This window comes from Palaemon carinicauda, chromosome 2 (assembly GCF_036898095.1).
Source record: "Palaemon carinicauda isolate YSFRI2023 chromosome 2, ASM3689809v2, whole genome shotgun sequence".
NCBI lineage: Eukaryota > Metazoa > Arthropoda > Malacostraca > Decapoda > Palaemonidae > Palaemon > Palaemon carinicauda.
Window position 1 is genome coordinate 69761833 of NC_090726.1, and position 18242 is coordinate 69780074.

At 37.7% G+C, this 18242-nt stretch overlaps 1 protein-coding gene across 1 annotated transcript in view; it reads right to left on the minus strand.

Annotated features, from left to right (window-relative positions):
* Positions 1 to 18242, minus strand: part of LOC137617279 (zinc finger protein 585A-like) — a 203311-nt gene that overhangs the window by 847 nt on the left and 184222 nt on the right. Inside the window, 6 exon segments of the mRNA XM_068347277.1 lie at positions 1 to 1132; positions 2722 to 2869; positions 9700 to 9858; positions 10675 to 10833; positions 11115 to 11403; positions 12502 to 12647. The exon segment at positions 1 to 1132 is cut by the window's left edge and continues 847 nt beyond it. Of these exon segments, the coding sequence (XP_068203378.1) occupies positions 1 to 1132; positions 2722 to 2869; positions 9700 to 9858; positions 10675 to 10833; positions 11115 to 11403; positions 12502 to 12647 (2033 nt within the window).

Here is an 18242-nt window from a genome sequence, read left to right on the forward strand (position 1 = left end):
ATCTATTTGGACATTCCGTGCAAGCGAATGGCTTTTCTCCAGTATGAATTCTCATGTGTAATTTGAGATCATTGGAAAGAGAAAACCTGCGTTGACATTCAGGGCAGCTGTGAGGTTTCTCTCCTGTATGAATTCTCATATGAACCTTTAGAGTATCCATATTAGCAAAGCTATTTTTACATTCATTGCACATGAAAGGTTTTTCTCCAGTATGAGTTTTCATGTGTCTTTGGAGGTTACCGAGAAGAGAAAAACTACTTTTACATTCGTGGCATGAAAATGGTTTTTCACCGGTATGAGTTCTCATGTGTACTTTGAGAATACTTGAGCTAGTAAAACTCCTATGACATTCTGAGCAAGTGAATGGCTTTTCTCCTGTATGAATTCTCATATGAATTCTGAGATGACACGAGTGACCAAAACTTCTTGGACATTCGGAGCATGTGAATGACTTTTGTCTAGTATTATTTTTCAAGGATTTTTTGGGATGGAGCATTCTCATGTGTGTTTCTAGAAGATCTAAGCCAGGAAAACTATTCAAACATTCAGTGCAAGTGAATGGTTTCTCTACCATGTGAATTCTCATGTGGGTTCTGAGAAGATTTAAATCAGAAAAGCTATTTTGGCATTCAGCACAAGTCAACAGATCCCCTCTTGCATCAATCTTCTTTGAAAACCTTTCGATTTCTTTAACATAATTTTTGTTACTTTTCCCAGCCGCATTTTGAAATGGCTTTCCGGATGTAAATGCTGTATCAGAATTATCTTGAGCAGTTGAATGAAGTGGAGTATCTGCTTCTTCAAGAAGTTTTGATCGACAACCACTATCATAACTTAGCGACTTTTCCTCAAGCTTTATAAATTCCATATCATCACAGCTTAGTGAATCTTCCTCAATCTTTATAGATTCACAGTCACTATCAAAACTTAACGGGTCATTCTCTATCTTTACACACTTGTATGAAGCTTCTACCCCCCTATCCTTTAGATAAATAAATTCAGTATTTTTATTGTTTTCTAAGTAGGGTTCTGAAACTGCAGTTTGATTAATTTCCAAATCGCAATTTTCTTGTTTAATTGGACAGAATGGTAATGGTTCTCCAGCTTCCATTTTCATGGGATTTTGAAGGTACTAAGGTTAATCCCACTTAGCATATGCTCTAAATCTTTTGCTAATTCCCCGGTACAAGTCGAATACGGAGAATATCAATCAATACATTTCATACAAAACTAACTATGTTTAGCAATGAGGGAACACTTGGACAATTCCCTAAATTTTCATACCATTATGTTTGACATTTTCATATCTATACAAATAATCTCTCCTTACTCCTTACTTACCTTTACTTGTAACAGTTAAAATCTTTTATGAAGAAAATCAAATCACCAAATACAACTAATTCACCTTCCATAAATTGCATCATATAAACTTCTGTCAAATTTTGTTTCAAGATAATTCATCCCTTAATAAAAGGGATACTTTCTAACATTAAAACTGTTGTGCAAAAGTGAATTGACACGCTAAATCACCACTAAATGTTATCAGAGTCTATAATGCAACATTTACTATCTCTAACATTATTAATTACATCTACGAAGTTTTTCTTTCATTTTGCTTATTCCTGTACTCACTTTTGATGCAATAAACAAAATGTTTAATAAAACTAGAATATCTTTTCATAAACCTCCATGAACTAACAGCAAGAGTCTAATATTCTTATACAGAGATTGAGGGAAAAAGTGGCTCATGTTAAGAGACCATTCTAATCAAGATGAAAGCTTCAATCCCACTGGCTTTCTTGCCCTCTCAATGGAAAACTAGATGGAAGAGAGTGATTTAGGTTTCTGCCTTATAAATCTGTAAAAAAAGAAAACAGAAAAAATTGAGTAATAAAATTTTCTATTTCTATATTAACCTAATGTTCACATTACTTTCGTTTTCAGAAGCTTCTTTATGTCCACATTAGCCCTTAGAAAATGAAAATTACCCATTTTCTTTCCTTTTAAATTTACTAATCGTTCTAATAAACAATGATATTAATTGCATCTACCAGCAACAACATTCTGTGTATGACATATATACTTTCCAGTCTCAAAGTAGAAAAAGTTCCTTATCCTTTTGACACCATTAGATAGTGAGGAGAGTACCATGCTTATGAATATCAGGTGAGTATTGAAATAACAAATTTATTAGAAAAAATTCTGTTTATTTCTATGAACTGCCCCTAATGTTTGCATTGCTGACTTCCACCATACTAATGGTAGTGAGTAGCCAGTGAAGGAGAGATAGGGCGTTTAATTTTTAATAATCAATCAAAAATATCCTAGACTTGGGCTCACCTATAGTCTAGATTTTTGGGTACAGGTACTCTAAACTACAGATTGACATTTCTAAATATTAATTTATCACCTTATTACTCATTCATATAACATCAGTAATGAAGAACTCCATGTATAAATTACAAAACCAATAAATCAAATTCGAAAGATTATCAGGCCAGAACCCAAATCATAAATCTACTTAACAAACAAATTAAATTCACAATGTTATCAAACCACATCCCCCGGCAGCTACTACAGGGCTTAAGGGCCAACATTTAAACAAGGATTCTTTAGGATAATGGTTAGTGAATGCTAATTTGGTACACCATTAAGCAGCTTCTAAAACTTTTACCAAAGAAAGATTTTGGTAAAAATTTGATACGCAGTTGTATTTCCTACATCATGAGCCCTAATTTCCAAATCTTTCATTAAATTTAGAGATTTTGAGCTTTCGTGACCAAACATTAATGCTGAAGGAAATTGTACTCTTAAGAGATTGCATTGTAATTCCATTGCAATACCACAAATCGAATAAGGCATATTACTCCTAATATTTGTAGATTCACCAAAATAACACTGAACAGTTCTCATCAGCCAAGAAAAACTATCCCCTGTACTAACAAACGCTTCCATTTGTAAAGAAGTAATATAAAAAAAATATTTGTGGAAACCTTTAGTCTTAAATTCATCTTAGCTCAGACATCAAGACAAAGGGGATAAAATTATCTTATGATCAACCAAAGCCTACTTTAAAAGACATTGCCTCCAAGAACTCAAGTCCTTCAGGGGTATTGCTTGAGTCCTTAGTTCTTTCAAGTGAACCTGCCTGTACTCTTGATTGATCAGCATAAGGAGCCGACTCCAGGATTATTCACAAGCATTGCGATGAGCATACCGCATAGCATATCGGATGTCATGAGTCATTGTCCAGAGTTCATGTCAAAGATCCTGCTTCTACCCCAGCAAAATTCTACCCTCTTTTAGTGGGGTGCAGAATGACTGTCCTTTGAGGAAATAGTGTTGTTAGCTACAGATCTTGAATGACCTTGTGCAGCACTCAAGACTCTTCCCCACACCAAAAGGGTGGATTGATATCCAAAAACTTTTTCTCCAAACTTGTGCACCCTCAACTGTGCTGATGCCACGAGATTCTGGAATTATCATCCCTTTTCAAGCACACAAAGTCAGGGATATCAGGACCTCTCTAACCTTCAAATAGAACCTATCAGTAACGCTAATCCGGAGGGTAGGAGTCAGGCACAACAGACAACCCTAACTGCTCATTAGCCTACTCATGAGAGTTTACCAGCATATCCCTGGATAACCTTATTTTTAGTCCTGTGGTCATTACCCAACAAGCGAGCCTGGATCCCTCGGGGGAAAGTATCATGTGACCAAAGATAATAGTTGCGACCTAAGCCTACAAGGAGAGATACCATGAAGGGCAATTCTCCTCTTTCTTATTTCCCTGTTAGGTTGAAACATTCAATCGAAGGAGAATATTCCTTCAGGAGATACTGTGCTCTTCTGAATGACTTTTATTCTATGATTGAATGCTCTCCATTCAAGGACTTTGCCTCTTTAAATGACTTTTCCCTTGTGTGGAAGACTCCATCTACCCTCCAGGGCATTGCCCCACTGGAAAACTCATCATTCTTGGATTTTGAGTCTTACATGCTGCAGCAAGTGTTTAACAGCGATGTTACAAGTCTGTTCTGGAAGAAGATGTCCAAGACTATCATTAGGCATACTCTAGGAGAGGAGAGAATTTCCAGTCACAAAGAAAGACCTTATGACCGATTAACTTTTCTTTACAGACAAGTCCTGCAATGATGTTACTCTCCATCCTCCCAGACGAGGAATGATGGATGGAAAGTATACCCCCATTTCTCATGTAGACAATATCCTTACAGATATAGGTTCCTTCATGAACTCCTACCAGTTTGAAAGTGGGGACCTAAACAGAACACTGGCAACATCTCCATGCTCAGATTGTTAGGTGGTTGACAGGAGTCATGATTTTTGCACTTCCCCTAGACAAAAGTGCACTGACATTTCCCAGTTAGTAAAACAATCAGATTGGTTTTAGGGACTACCTACCTTAAAAGTTTAAATGGCTTGCATAAATGGTAGAGGAAAGGGGCAGTGACAATGGCTTAGCACAGGACAATGCTACAGAGACTGATTATGTATCCATATGATCAGCTCCCAACCCTCCACTCCACCCAAGCTAGGAACTGGGAGGGCCAAGCAATGGCTTCTGATGACTCAGCAGATAGACCTATAGACCTATAACCCTTTTATTTAGCTCAGAAGGATGATGAGGTTGCAAACACTGCAAGAAGCTAACGAGTTTGAGCGGGACTTAAACCCCAGTCCAGCAAATCACCCGGTAGGGACTTTTCCCATAAGTTTCCTATTAAAGGTCAAAGGTTTGTATAACGTGTAGAAAAAAAACCTAAATTTTATTCAATTTGCATTTTTCTTAACTATACAAAACTGAGACCCTTAAACTACACTGCCCGCCTTAACCACCAAACAAGTCTTAGGTGAGTGGGCAGCCAGTGGTAGGTTGGCCAAGGCACCAGCCATCTGTTGAGATACCACTACTAGAGAATTATTGGGTCCTTTGACTGGTCAGATAGTACTACATTGAATCTCCCACTCATTAGGGCTCAATTTTCCTTTGCCTACACATACACAGAATAGTCTGGTCTAATCTTTACATATTTTCCTCTTTCCTCATACACTTGACAACACTTAGCTAACTGAAAAATCAACTTTTCTTCACTCAAGGGTTAACTACTGCACTATAATTGTTCAATGGCTATTTTCCATTTGGTAAGGGTAGAAGAGACTCTTTAGCTATGATCAGCAGCCCTTCTAAGAAAAAGACACTCTAAAATCACAACATTGTTCTCTAGTCTTGGGTAGTGCTACAGCTACTGTACCATGGTCTTCTACTGTCTTGGGTTAGAGATCTCTTGCTTGCAGGTACACTCAGGCAAACTATTCTATTCGTTTCCGGGCTATTTTCCCTATTGGAGCCCTTGGCCTTATAGCATCTTGTTTTTCCAACTTGGGTTTTAGCTTAGAAATAATAATAAAAACAACAATAATAATAATAATAATAATAATAATAATAAAAAGCTTAACGGCTGCTTCCAGCTTCGATGAAATTTGTATATTTAGGAAAAATACAAATTGATTGAAATATTTTCAATGTTCATATTTTTGAAATGTTATACTTTTATTTGTATAAGTAATAAAACTGTATACTTCTATTAATTATTTGTATAAGTAATAAAACTGTATACTTCTATTAATAAGATTAAATTTCTATATAATCACATGTTTTTTTTTTTTTTTTTTTTTTGATGAGCTAAATCTAGGACCAAATTTTCTGGAACTGAATTGTATTGCAACAAAACAGATTTTGAGCAAAGTGAAAAATCTATTTTTGGGTGAGATAGCCATGTCATCCTGATGGAAGGTTCCTTTAGGTAGATTTCTAAGGGATATTTGCTGCAGTGAAACTCCCAGAGAATTAACCGTAGGTCTCCAGAAATCTAACTCCTGGCGCGAGTATCCTTAATATATCTTTAAGGATATTGCATAATATCAGGGGACGTATTTTTTGATACGACACATAGCAATCTTCACCCCGAATAGATTTAACTCTTTGAGGGGGAAGAGTGGTGAACGAAAGGGGAGCCGTTATCAAGGTACCCGGTGGACTTCTACGGCCCATCATTCCTAGTTGCATTTAAGCAGGAATAGCCGCAGATAGATTAGTTTCGGGTGGGGTCATTTTAAGAAAGAAGGGTGGGTCCATCAGGACGACATGGCTATCTCACCCAAAAATAGATTTTTCACTTTGCTCAAAATCCGTTTTTTGGGCTCGGCCAAGTCGTCCTGATGGAAGCTTACCAGAGAATTAACTTGAAAGTAATATATCTGTGGGTTTGTGTAACTGCCTTTACTTTGAATGAGTTCCTTATATGGTCTCCTAAACCTTTATATATGACATTACCGTTATTTGTCATATCCACTAAGTTTGGAACTAACTTAGGGCTTCCTGCCCCCTGCAGGGAAATTGTCGACTTCGACTATAAGGATTCAAAGTTTGTATATCCGTAGGGACACAACGGAAACATCTTTTGAGATTACCTGGTTGTGCATTGGAAATCATTACTATCAAGATATCTATTTAAGGAAAATAGAAAAACTCTGGAATCTCTTATTTTATTACTAAGGATAAAAGAAGACGCAGATACATTTTTGTTTTTTATTTTCATATGCAAAACAAAATAATAATAATGTATCCTGAGAAGGAATCTAGCCTGCATATATGAACATCATGGTTATATATATATTTTTAACCTGTAAGGTTAAAATGCCACTCAATAATGTGAAGTTAATTTGTTTAGTTTCACTTAGATGTTGGATATGCTTCAACACTGTGTACAAATGTTCACACGGCACTGGTGTTATTGGTTAGATTCTGCACCTATATAGAACAGTCCATAAATCACCATAGTGATTTTCACCAGAAGGTATTACACTCGAGGGTGCTAACACCTCTTCACCCGATACACTGTTGAGTCCCAAAACTTCTTGTTCTCGATGAACTTGTTGAGTGGAGACAAGTCTAGAATGACTCTGAGTTTGTCCGAGTCCTTCTTGGGAACACAAAACAGTCTTCCCTGGAATTTGCTTTTCTTATTACCTTTTTGTTCAAGAATTCTGAGGTATATTCTTCCAATAAGGGGGTGGAGGGTGGAGTGTTGGAAGAATTGTGGAAGAGGAGGTGGAATTTTGTTCCATTTCCAACCGAGTCCATTCTAGATTAGGCTGTGGGCCCAGGGATCTAAGGTTTATTAGTGCAGGGATCGAATATTCTTAACACCAATTTATGTGTACAAGAACCAAATATTCTCGAACCGATGTACGTGTAAAGGGACCGAATACTCTTGACACCAATTTACGTGTAAAGGAATTGAGAATACTCTCAACATCAATTTACATGTATGGGGACCGAATATTCTCGACATAAATTTACTTGTACAGGGACTGAATATTCTCCACACTGATTTACGTGTACAGGGACCAAATATTCATGACACCAATTTACATGTATAGTGACCAAATATTCTCGACACCGATTTATGTGTACAGGGACCGAATATTCTCGATATCAATTTACTTGTATAGGACCAAATATGCTCAACACCAATTTACGTGTAAAGGCACTGAATATTCTCAACACCGTTTTACGTATATAGGGACCAAATATTCTTCACACCGATTAACGTGTACAAGGACCGAATATTTTTGACACCCCTTTACATGTACAGGGATTGAATATTCTCAACACCAATTTACGCGTACAGGGACCAAGAATATTCTCGACAACAATTTACGTGTACAGGGACTGAATATTCTCAACACCGATTTAAGTGTACAGGGATCTAATATTCTTGACATCGATTTACGTGTGCAGGGACCAAATATTCTCGACATTGATTTGTGTGTACCGGAAGCGAATATTCTCACCCCGATTTACGTGCACAGGAACCGAATATTTTTAACACGGATTTACGTGTATAGGGACTGAATATTCTTGACACCAATTTATATGTACAGGGGCTGAATATTCTCAATACCAATTTACGTGTACAGGGACCGAATATTCTCGACACCAATTTACGTGTACAGGGACTGAATATTCATGACACCAATTTACGTGTACAGGGACTGAATATTCTTGACACCAATTTATGTGCATAGGGACCGAATATTCTTGACACCCTTTTTCGTGTACAGGGACCGAATATTCTCGACATAAATTTACGTGTACAGGGACTGAATATTCTTGACACCATTTCACATGTTCAGGGACCGAATATTCTTGACACCAATTTACGTGTACAGGGACCGAATATTCTTGACACCAATTTTTGTGTACAGGGACCGAATATTCTCGACACCATTTTACATGTACAGGGACCGAATATTCTTAACACCAATTTATGTGTACAGGGACTGATTATACTTGACACCATTTTACATGTACAGGGACCGAATATTCTTGACACCAATTTACGTGTACAGGGACTGATTATTCTTGACACCATTTTACATGTACAGGGACCGAATATTCTTGACACCAATTTACGTGTACAGGGACTGATTATTCGTGATTCCATTTTACATGTACAGGGACCGAATATTCTTGACACCAATTTACGTGTACAGGGACTGATTATTCTTGACACCATTTTACATGTACAGGGACCGAATATTCTTGACACCAATTTACGTGTACAGGGACTGATTATTCTTGACACCATTTCACATGTACAGGGACCGAATATTCTTGGCACCAATTTATGTGTAGGCCTACAGGGACTGAATATTCTCGACACTGATTTACAAGTACATTATACCGTATGTGTTTGCATACCTGATTTGTCTACTGGTTGCATACTTATCACATAATCAATAATAATAATCACATTGGGTTTCATGGTAGATTCTAAATCCTGAAATGTCTTTTCCCAGTGTGTTACTTCACACATATGAATGTTTGTAAGCTTGGCAAATTTACGGTGGTCTTTCCATTTGAGTTTGCATGTAATCTTTCTTTCTTGTCATAGAATTCCCCATCATGTATCCTGTGAAGAAATTTAGGGATCCCCTTCCTGATTTACAAACCGTACCCGAAAGACCCTTACTGTTTGCTTCAAGAAATACACTTAGAATAGTACTTGTGTAGTAATTATCAATATTTGAAATTTGACCTTCAGTTAGATATTTATTCATCCTTGTTTCGCAACTGACCTAGAATGTTCCTGAAGTTGATTGTCTGGTATCTCTATGTCAAATTTTTGCAAATTATAATTGCAAGAGGGTTGACTGTATATACTATAAATATTATAGCAGTTATCATGCAGAAGTACTTCAACTCCCGATAATTGAAATTTCATCGTGGTAAATGCAAGTTATATCATTATGAATATATATAGATCGTAGTTCCTAATGCGTCAGCAGAAGGACCTGAGCGAGATCCTAGTGTGTGATCTATTAAATTAATAGTATCGTTAGTATGCTGTATACATATCAGAAGAGGGTTATAATGTGTTAATAACCTTAGAATTTCTCCTAGATGCAAACAGGTTTGAAGACCATTAATATTCCATTGAATTATGTATGGATTGAACATTAAGGCAATGGAGATGGATTTCCACTATACAGAGCATTCATTCTGCTTATTTTGCTGTAGTTTGGTTTCTGTTTAATTTCACTAACATGAATTTTTTTTATTAGGTTTTAGTTTTTTTAAATATAGATTCGTTTACTTTGGTACTGATTTACTTCATGATTGTCGTTTTGATTAGGAGTAAGTTTTCAAATTCCTTTTCAAAACGATGAGTGGCTGTTACACACTTCTTTATCAGATGGTCAACATGCATACAAACAGCACTGTGGATTTCTAATTTGCCATATTGGTTTTTAGTTTTGTTCAAAATAAAGCTGTCAAATCATATTACCAATTTTACAAATATTTATGTTTTTATCTTTACGAAACCCAGAAATGAAGCAATCATTACAGCCACGTGATATATTGTTGACTGCCATATTCTCTATTGTCGTGTTATATTAAAACCATCGTTTTACCACTAATTCAAAGAACATAAAATGGATATTTTTTTTCTACAATAGTACATAATCCATTCCATTTCTTTCAGCTTCTTGACCATTATGAGGGTTCTTAATGACCTCGACCTTGACTGCAAGTTTGGCACTTTGTTTAATCCTTATGTCGGATTTAGATTTAGAAGTTGGAAGTCGATGCATTGTTTCTGCACTGCAACAGCTCAATTTGCGGAATCTTTCTTTATAGCAAACTTAGGAGAAATTTCTTCAAGCTCATCCAGTCATTCATCAGCATTTGCTTTTTTTCTATTCTGGAGGGGTTAAATTTTCTAGCATTCGTTTTCTTTTCTCCGATTTAGATTCAATGGGTCCGTTATCAACAATCTCTACTTAAGGAGGACATTCTGTGTCCTTCGAGGTATCTGATCATGATGGTGTGTCAAACCTGTTAAGTATAGGAATCTGAAGTTCTTGCTTATATAAATGATTTTGAGTTTCAATGCTTTTAACATTTTCATTTACTTTATTGGTTGATACAAGTGTGTCTAGCTGAATATTTACGAACAGTGACAGAGGTACTAGAATACAATGGTTTTGAGTGACTTAATGCACAAGAGGTGGATGGATCATTATTCTGTAAATTAGGATCGGCGAAAGTACGGATATAGGTGGAATCACATGGATTGGACATACAGCTCCTTCACCATGAAAACAAAATTATCTTCTAAACAATCTGCAAAGAAGTCATGGAACTTCAGCACAGGTGAAACATCTTTGGCCATCAGTGCATTTGATATTAATGAGCCCAAAATCATAACATTTGCAACATTGTTGAGGCCGAGGATGTAATTTCTGTAACAAAATGTTTAAATGTCAAAAAATTTATAAAGTCTGGCAGATAAGGTGAGCTAATTACTATTTAGAGTGCTTTATTGGTTCTTTTCAGCATTTATTGGGATGGCACATCTTCATGATGCTCTCATCTGAAAACTCATACAGATTTCTGTAGTAAACGATTCCTTTAGCTTGATTAAAAGTTGGATTTGGAGAATCCTTTTCATTAATATCAGATGGGGGAAAATGCAAAATTAGTTAGTAGCACTGATTGTGTTTCACTGCCAACTTCCACTAGCAAACAATGACCACATCTCTTCAAATTGCCTTGAAGAAGCTGCCAACTCTTTTCCAAACAATAATAGCCGTTAATTATATTGTTAGATCCTTCCTTGTAGGAAGTGACATGCCAGATTGGTTTGGCTATGAAACTTGGAGCAGATTCTTTGTCATCACCTTGGAGATTGGTGTCCTTGGGCACAAAGTCAAACGTAGAATTTGTAATATTTGTTTTTGCAGCTTCACATAGCTGACAAGCCAGGAACCTATTTCTAACTTTTATGAAAGCTACTGAAGCCTTGGATGGGTCTTCAAAAATAACATATATCTAAAAATTCTGTTTATCATTGCGGTTTTATTGTAATTCTTTCCATTTTTACGAAAGAATTAAAAATTTTATATATTTCATAATCCATATTGTGGGAAAATCTAACCCCAACATTCTTAGCCCCATGTTGTCCTGGGGAAGAGTTAACAAAAAGATCCAGAATGATTACACTGGACACTGAGTTACTTGTGGAGAGAGACTTTTTACAGCTGAGGTCGTCACCAGAATCTTTGTTATTTGAACTAGCAGAGGTCATCAACAATGTCTGAGGTTCACCATTTGATCCAGGGGTACAGAATATTAATGTTAAGGAATTAATTCTCCCACTAATGACACCTGTGAGAGCTGACTCCCAAATGTCCACTCCCTGCTCTACCACAATGGTTAAAGTGGCTCAAGTGTAAGCTGAACTTTTTGAAGTGACCGAGAGCATTGCAAGAATACAATGAAACCCATTTTAATTACAGTGGTAGGCAAACTGGACATAATGCCGTGAGTTTTATCACTATGAAACTGACCCACCCCTATAATCAGAGGCCAAAATTCAGTAAGAGAATAGTTCCATGTCCCAATACGGGAATACTGACACTTTAGTCTAAATATTATTGGGTAGTTGGGAAGACCACCACAACTTCCACAATTAGTTAAAAAACTTCTATCCCAGCAATGGTATCCCTTACCATAAATCTCAACTGAAAAGGGGAAGCGATTGGACAGGAAGGTGTGAGACGGTTAATAAATTATGAAAGAGATTGAAGTAATAATAAGCACTAGAAAAAATATGAAAGAAATCTGAAGTCAAACTGAGGAAAAATTGTTCTCCAGTTTGAGAGCCCTCTTGCCCGTCACTAGGCTTCAAAATGGAAATTATTTAATTTGTCGAGACAAAATGATTTTGTCGAGTCATTCTCTCATTAAGAGGTTGAGGGTGACCAGAATATGTTAAAAGATAATACAACATTAATGCCATATTTCCAAGACTGTCAAGAACTCTCTGTTGATTAAGGTTGTCTCTTTAAGGGGATGGGTATTGTAATTTCCAATTAATTCCAAGACCGGATACTGGGTGAGCCACATACCAATCATCTGACTGTAGTAAAAATGAAATTTGTAACTCGAAGCTAGTTTTGGTTTCCATTTCTGGATCACACCATCGAATAAATTGCCCACTCCTGTAATAGTTGCAAGGTTTGAAAACTGACCTGCCAAAATTCCCATTGCATACCTGGAAGTAGCCAGATCATCTATGCAATCATGTAAACATTACCTTGCTGAATATACTGTATGTCGAAAATGTTTTGTAGTAGTCGACTTATATTCTAATGGATGAAAATGGTTGGGATGGATTGAACAGCAGTTGCCAAATTAATCAAAGTGCTTCAAGATATATCTGGTTGTTATGGACTGTGTTGAGAGATTGTCTCGGATAATGGACTTCAGTTCATTTTGGGAGTGTTTAAGAAATTTCTTGGTAACAATGGCCTAAAACACACCTTAATTGCTCAACACGGGAACATGCCGTTCTTGACCTCTCACCGTCGGCCCAGGCATACCCACCGTGTGCTCCCTTACCCCTCATCTCTACGCCAACCTCCTGCAAAAGTTCCCCAACATATTCAAGCCAGAACTCCGCCAGTCTGCTGGTTCGCCAGCACTACGGGTCACCACGCATGCCAAGTTTTGCTGACTACCACCCCAGAAGCTCCGTGATGCAAAGAACGTGTTCGTCGACATGAGCGTATGGGGATCTTCAAGAAGGCGGCAAGACCATGGGCCTCCCCCCTCCACAAGGTAAAGAACCCCGACGGCACTGGAGACCTTGCGGGGATTATTGCCGCCTCAACCTGATCACAACGCCCAATTACTACCCCCTGCCAAACATGCAAGACCTCACCGGCGCACTGCATGGGGCGAAGATGTTTACGAAGATGGACCTCCTCAACTCATACTTCCAAGTCCCCATCCACCTGGACTACATTCCAAAGACAGCCATCATCCTGCCCTTCTCCACCTTTGGCCTTAGAAACACAGGGGCCACCTTCCAGCACCTGATAGACAGCAATCTCGACGATCTACCATACTGCTACTGCTACGTGGACAACATCCTGATATTTTCCAGATCGCGGGAAGAGCACAAGGACCACATCCGGACGGTCCTGAAACGCCTGCAGGCGAACGAGTTAGTTGTCTGCTTCGACATATGAACGTTTGGCACAGAGAGGGTGGATTTCCTGGGACACGAGGTCTCCTCGACGGGAGTTTGCCCCATGACCTCCAAGGTGAAAGCAGTGAGGACCTTTCCCACGACTATAACAATCAAGGCCCAGCAGGAATTCATCAGCATGGTCAATTATTATCAACGTTTCATCCCAGATATCACTAGCATCATGTAACCACTGAACGACGTCCTGAAGGGGAATGCAAAGAAGTTAAAATGGGAAACAATTCAGCAGCAGGCATTTGATCAGACAAAGGCCGCCCTCGCCGACAATTGATTGATTGATTGATTTAAAGTTTTCAGGCATCCTGACATCTAAGGTCATTGACGCCGATATCATTTATTTTTTATAAAAAATAAAAGAATATTCAATTAAAACCATAAAAGTTGAATGTCATTATAGAAGTTAAATAGTTTTCAGAAGACCTGCTACTGAAATAAATCTAAAGATGCCGCTCGCATGGTAGGACACATCATGTTCAAGAATCTTGGCAAGGATGAACATTCCATCCTCACCTCGTGCCTCAAACAGATATCTATTTCTTAAGTTATTATAATTGGGGCATTCGGTCAACAAATGCCTCACTGTTAAAGGTACTAAACAGTCCTCGCAATACGGTTGATGTTGGCCCTTCGGCAGAAACTCGTGTGTCAACCGAGTGTGACCAATAAGGAGATGACAAAGAGACGTCTCCCACTTTCGGGGCATCATGTTATACCTCCAAGGAGATATGACATTTGTTACTTCTCTCATTTCATTACCATCTAGACTATCCCAGTGCTGCTGCCATTTATTACAAAACAATTTCTTGATTTTAGGTAGGAAATCATTACAGGGAATGGGATACCTTCTTGGTAGCAACTTGGATGTAGTATTCTTCGCAAGTAAATCTGCCTTCTCATTCCTAGACACACCTACATGTGCAGGAACCAAACAAAATCGAACCATTATACCTCCCCGTCCTATAATAAAAAGCCATTCTAAAATCTTTAAAACTAGAGGGTTACAAGCTTCTAAAGCTTGAAGGACACTCCTTGCATCACTAATAATGGTAAAATTACCCTCCTTCTCCAACGCTATTTTCTCAATAGCGGTTAGTATGCCATACAAATCGGCAGTAAATATGGAAGCTGTTAGAGGAAGGGCACCTTTACAATTAAAACCATTACTATGTACTCCAAATCCAACGCCAGCATCAGATTTGGAGCCATCAGTATACATAAAAGTCAATCCCCTATGTTCAGCAACATATTCCATAAAAAGAGACCAGGATTCCAAGTCAGTCATATTCTTCTTAACTCCAATAAAGTATTTACAAAAAGATACCTCAGGTCATTTCCATGGAGGCATTAATGATACCTTAAATGAAAGCACCTTAATTCTAGATATATCAAGACTTGTTTAATATTTGTTTTACCCGAAAGTCATATGGTTGAGGAGATATTGGGTGCAACTCAAAGTATGTTGAGTGCCTTACAATGCTTGCAGTCTGAAAGGCTAAAGAATTAGGGAGTCTTTGCAATCTAAACCAATACCGAATAATTGAGGACATTCGGTAAAGGTCTGGAGGTAACTCTCCAGCATCAACAAGGACTCTTGGGATAGATGAGGTTCTAAACGCTCCTGTGGACAATCTAATACCAGCATGATGTATTGAATCTAATATCTTAAATCGGTTTGGGGTGGCTGAGGAGTGTTTCACATCCATAACTAATTTTGGAAAAAATCAAGGCCTTATATGATTTTAAAATAGTATTGCAGTCTGGCCCCCTGGATGTATGGGATAATACTTTTAAAATATTCAGAGGCTCAAGACAATTTAGCTTTCAACGCTTTTAAGTGAGAAACCCATGTAAGCCTACAATCAAATATCAAACTCAAAAATTTAGCTTCACTTACACATGGGATCCATTGACCTTTAATGTATATATCCGGGTCTGGATGTACTCCCCGGATACGACAGAAATGGACAATAATAGTTTTACTTGTCGAGAACTTGAATCCATTCATATCGACCCACTGGATAATTTTGTCGATTGAGAGTTGTATTTTTCTCTCAACCATTGCCATTCTAGCTCCAGCAAATGATATGAAGAGATCATCCACAAATAACATTGAGAGAACATCCTGGGGAATGACTGATGATATCCCATTAATTGCTAGTGCAAACAGGGTTACATTCAGCACACTACCCTGAGGAACTCCTTCCTGACATTAATCTCTGATAGAGTTTCCCCCACTCTCACTTGAAAAACTCTAACTGAAAGAAATGACTGAATAAATAGTGGTAGCTCTCCTCTTAACCAAAATTCATGATTTTTTTTTAAGTATACCATATTTCCATGTGGTATCATATGCCTTTTCAAGGTAAAAAAAGACTGTCACATGGTGCTGTTTGGAAGAAAAGGCTTCACAAAGAGAGGACTCAAGTCGTATCAACACATCAGTCGTTGAGTGCATTTTTCTGATTCAACATTGAATGGGTGATAAAATAACCTTCTTTTCAAGGTACCACATCAGCCTTGCATTGACCATCTTCTCCATGATTTTACATAAACAAGATGTCAATGTAATAGGTCGGTAGTTTGCTGCTAAAAACTTGTCCTTACCGGGTTTTAAAAAGGCTAAAATAATGGCTAGTTCCCAAACACTTAGGTAACTATGATCATGCCATATTCTATTCATAATGTTTAAAATAAATAACTTTGTATTAAAATTTACATGTTTAATCATTGCATATGGAATTCCATCAGGTTCAGGGGCTGTATCGTTACAAGTAGCAAGTGCGGAATCAAGTTCTCTTTCAGTAAAAGGAGAATTATACAATTCTTCCCTTCCTGTTGCAAAATTTAAAATTTTCTTTTCTTCAATGCTCCTATACTAGTGACCAGGAGCTGCTACACACTTGCATGATACATTTGAAAAATGATCAGCCAGGGCATTGCTAACATCATTTGCTTCAGTCACATACTGATCTTTCACTTTTAACACTGGTGGTGGGTTTGGGGTAAATTTACCTGCAATCTTTTTTTATTTTCCTCCATATGAAAGATGGTGGTGTTCTACTGTTAATGGAGGAAACAAAAGACACCCATGACTGGCGTCTAGCTTCTTTCATGGCACGACGGAACTGTGCTCTACACTTTTTGTATGTTATCAAATTTTCATCAGTACGGCATCTACGCAATCTAATCAGATATTTTCTGGTGGCTCTGTGGCAAGGCTGTTAGTTCTGAAGACCAACACGGGACTGGTCGTCGTTTGAATAATCCTGTGGTTTTGGGAATCGAATTGATTCCTGCTGTATGGAAATTCCCAATCAGTAGGTCTATGGCATCATCAATACTTTCCAACAGTTCTGCACTCCCTTCAATTTCACTTAACTCACAAAATTTAACCCAGTCTGCCTAGTCAAGATTCCATCATGGTGATCTTTGTAAAGGCGAACCCTTGTTGGTGTTTATAATGATTGGTGCATGATCATTAGTATGCCAATCATCTAATGTTCTCTAATCAAAATCAAGAAGGCAGTTAGAGCTTGCAATTGAAAGGTCAATGCATGACAAGGTACCTGTCTGAATATGGAAGTGCGTGGGCTCTCCTGTATTAAGGAGTCTGCCATCCTCATTCTCCACAATTGATGAGATAATATTGCCCCTTGTGTTTACCAAAACATCACCCCATAAAGGATGTCTACCATTCATATCTCCCAGTAAGAGAAAAGGTTGAGGGATGTTGAATGACCTCTACTAAATCATCATATAAAATATTATCATTTGGAGGTAAGTACAGAGAGCATATTGTATATTTTCTCCCTATATCAATTTGTACAACCACTGCCTGCAGGGGTGTGCGAATAGACAAAGGTATTTGGGGAACATCTTGATGAACGTACATGAGACTTCCGCCATGGCTCCCTGATTGCTGATTACAGTATATGGTGTTCTATAGCTAACATACTCTTGAGGACTAGAAGTGTTAGCATCAAGCTTAATTTCCTGTAGACATACAATTATGGGGGAATGTTCATGAATTAGGATTTTAGTTCTTCATATTTAGCCCTTAAACCCTGACAATTCCATTGTAAAATGGAGGAGAAAACTATGGATTATTTCTGGAAGACATCTTGGATGAGGTCTTCCCATTAGCATTTTTTAATCTAACATTATTACCTGTAAGTTTCTTCAGAGATGGTCTTAATATATTGGGTTTTACGTTTGTGTTTTTCTTTGTGTCCTTTTGATCTATTTGTTGAGGCGGATGGAGGACCTCAACTTGAATTTCTGATTTATTCAGTTTATCTTCTGGTTCATTAAAAAGATCAACAGACAAATCATCAAATTTATTTGATGTCATAACTTTAATGTTTCTAATGGAGGGGGTGAGAGAGATGGAGGTGTCTCTCTTTTACGATTAATAGATGGTGGGATTCTAGGCTTTTGCACCTTGCCCACTACAGGTGCATTAGGTAAGTTGGTTTTTAGTGGAACCTCCATCAAATCAGGCAAGGACATGGCCTGAGAGAGGTTTGTACTAGCTTTTGTAATCGGGAACGAAGGCTGTACAGAAATGGGCAATGCCTTAGTGTTAATACACCGTGG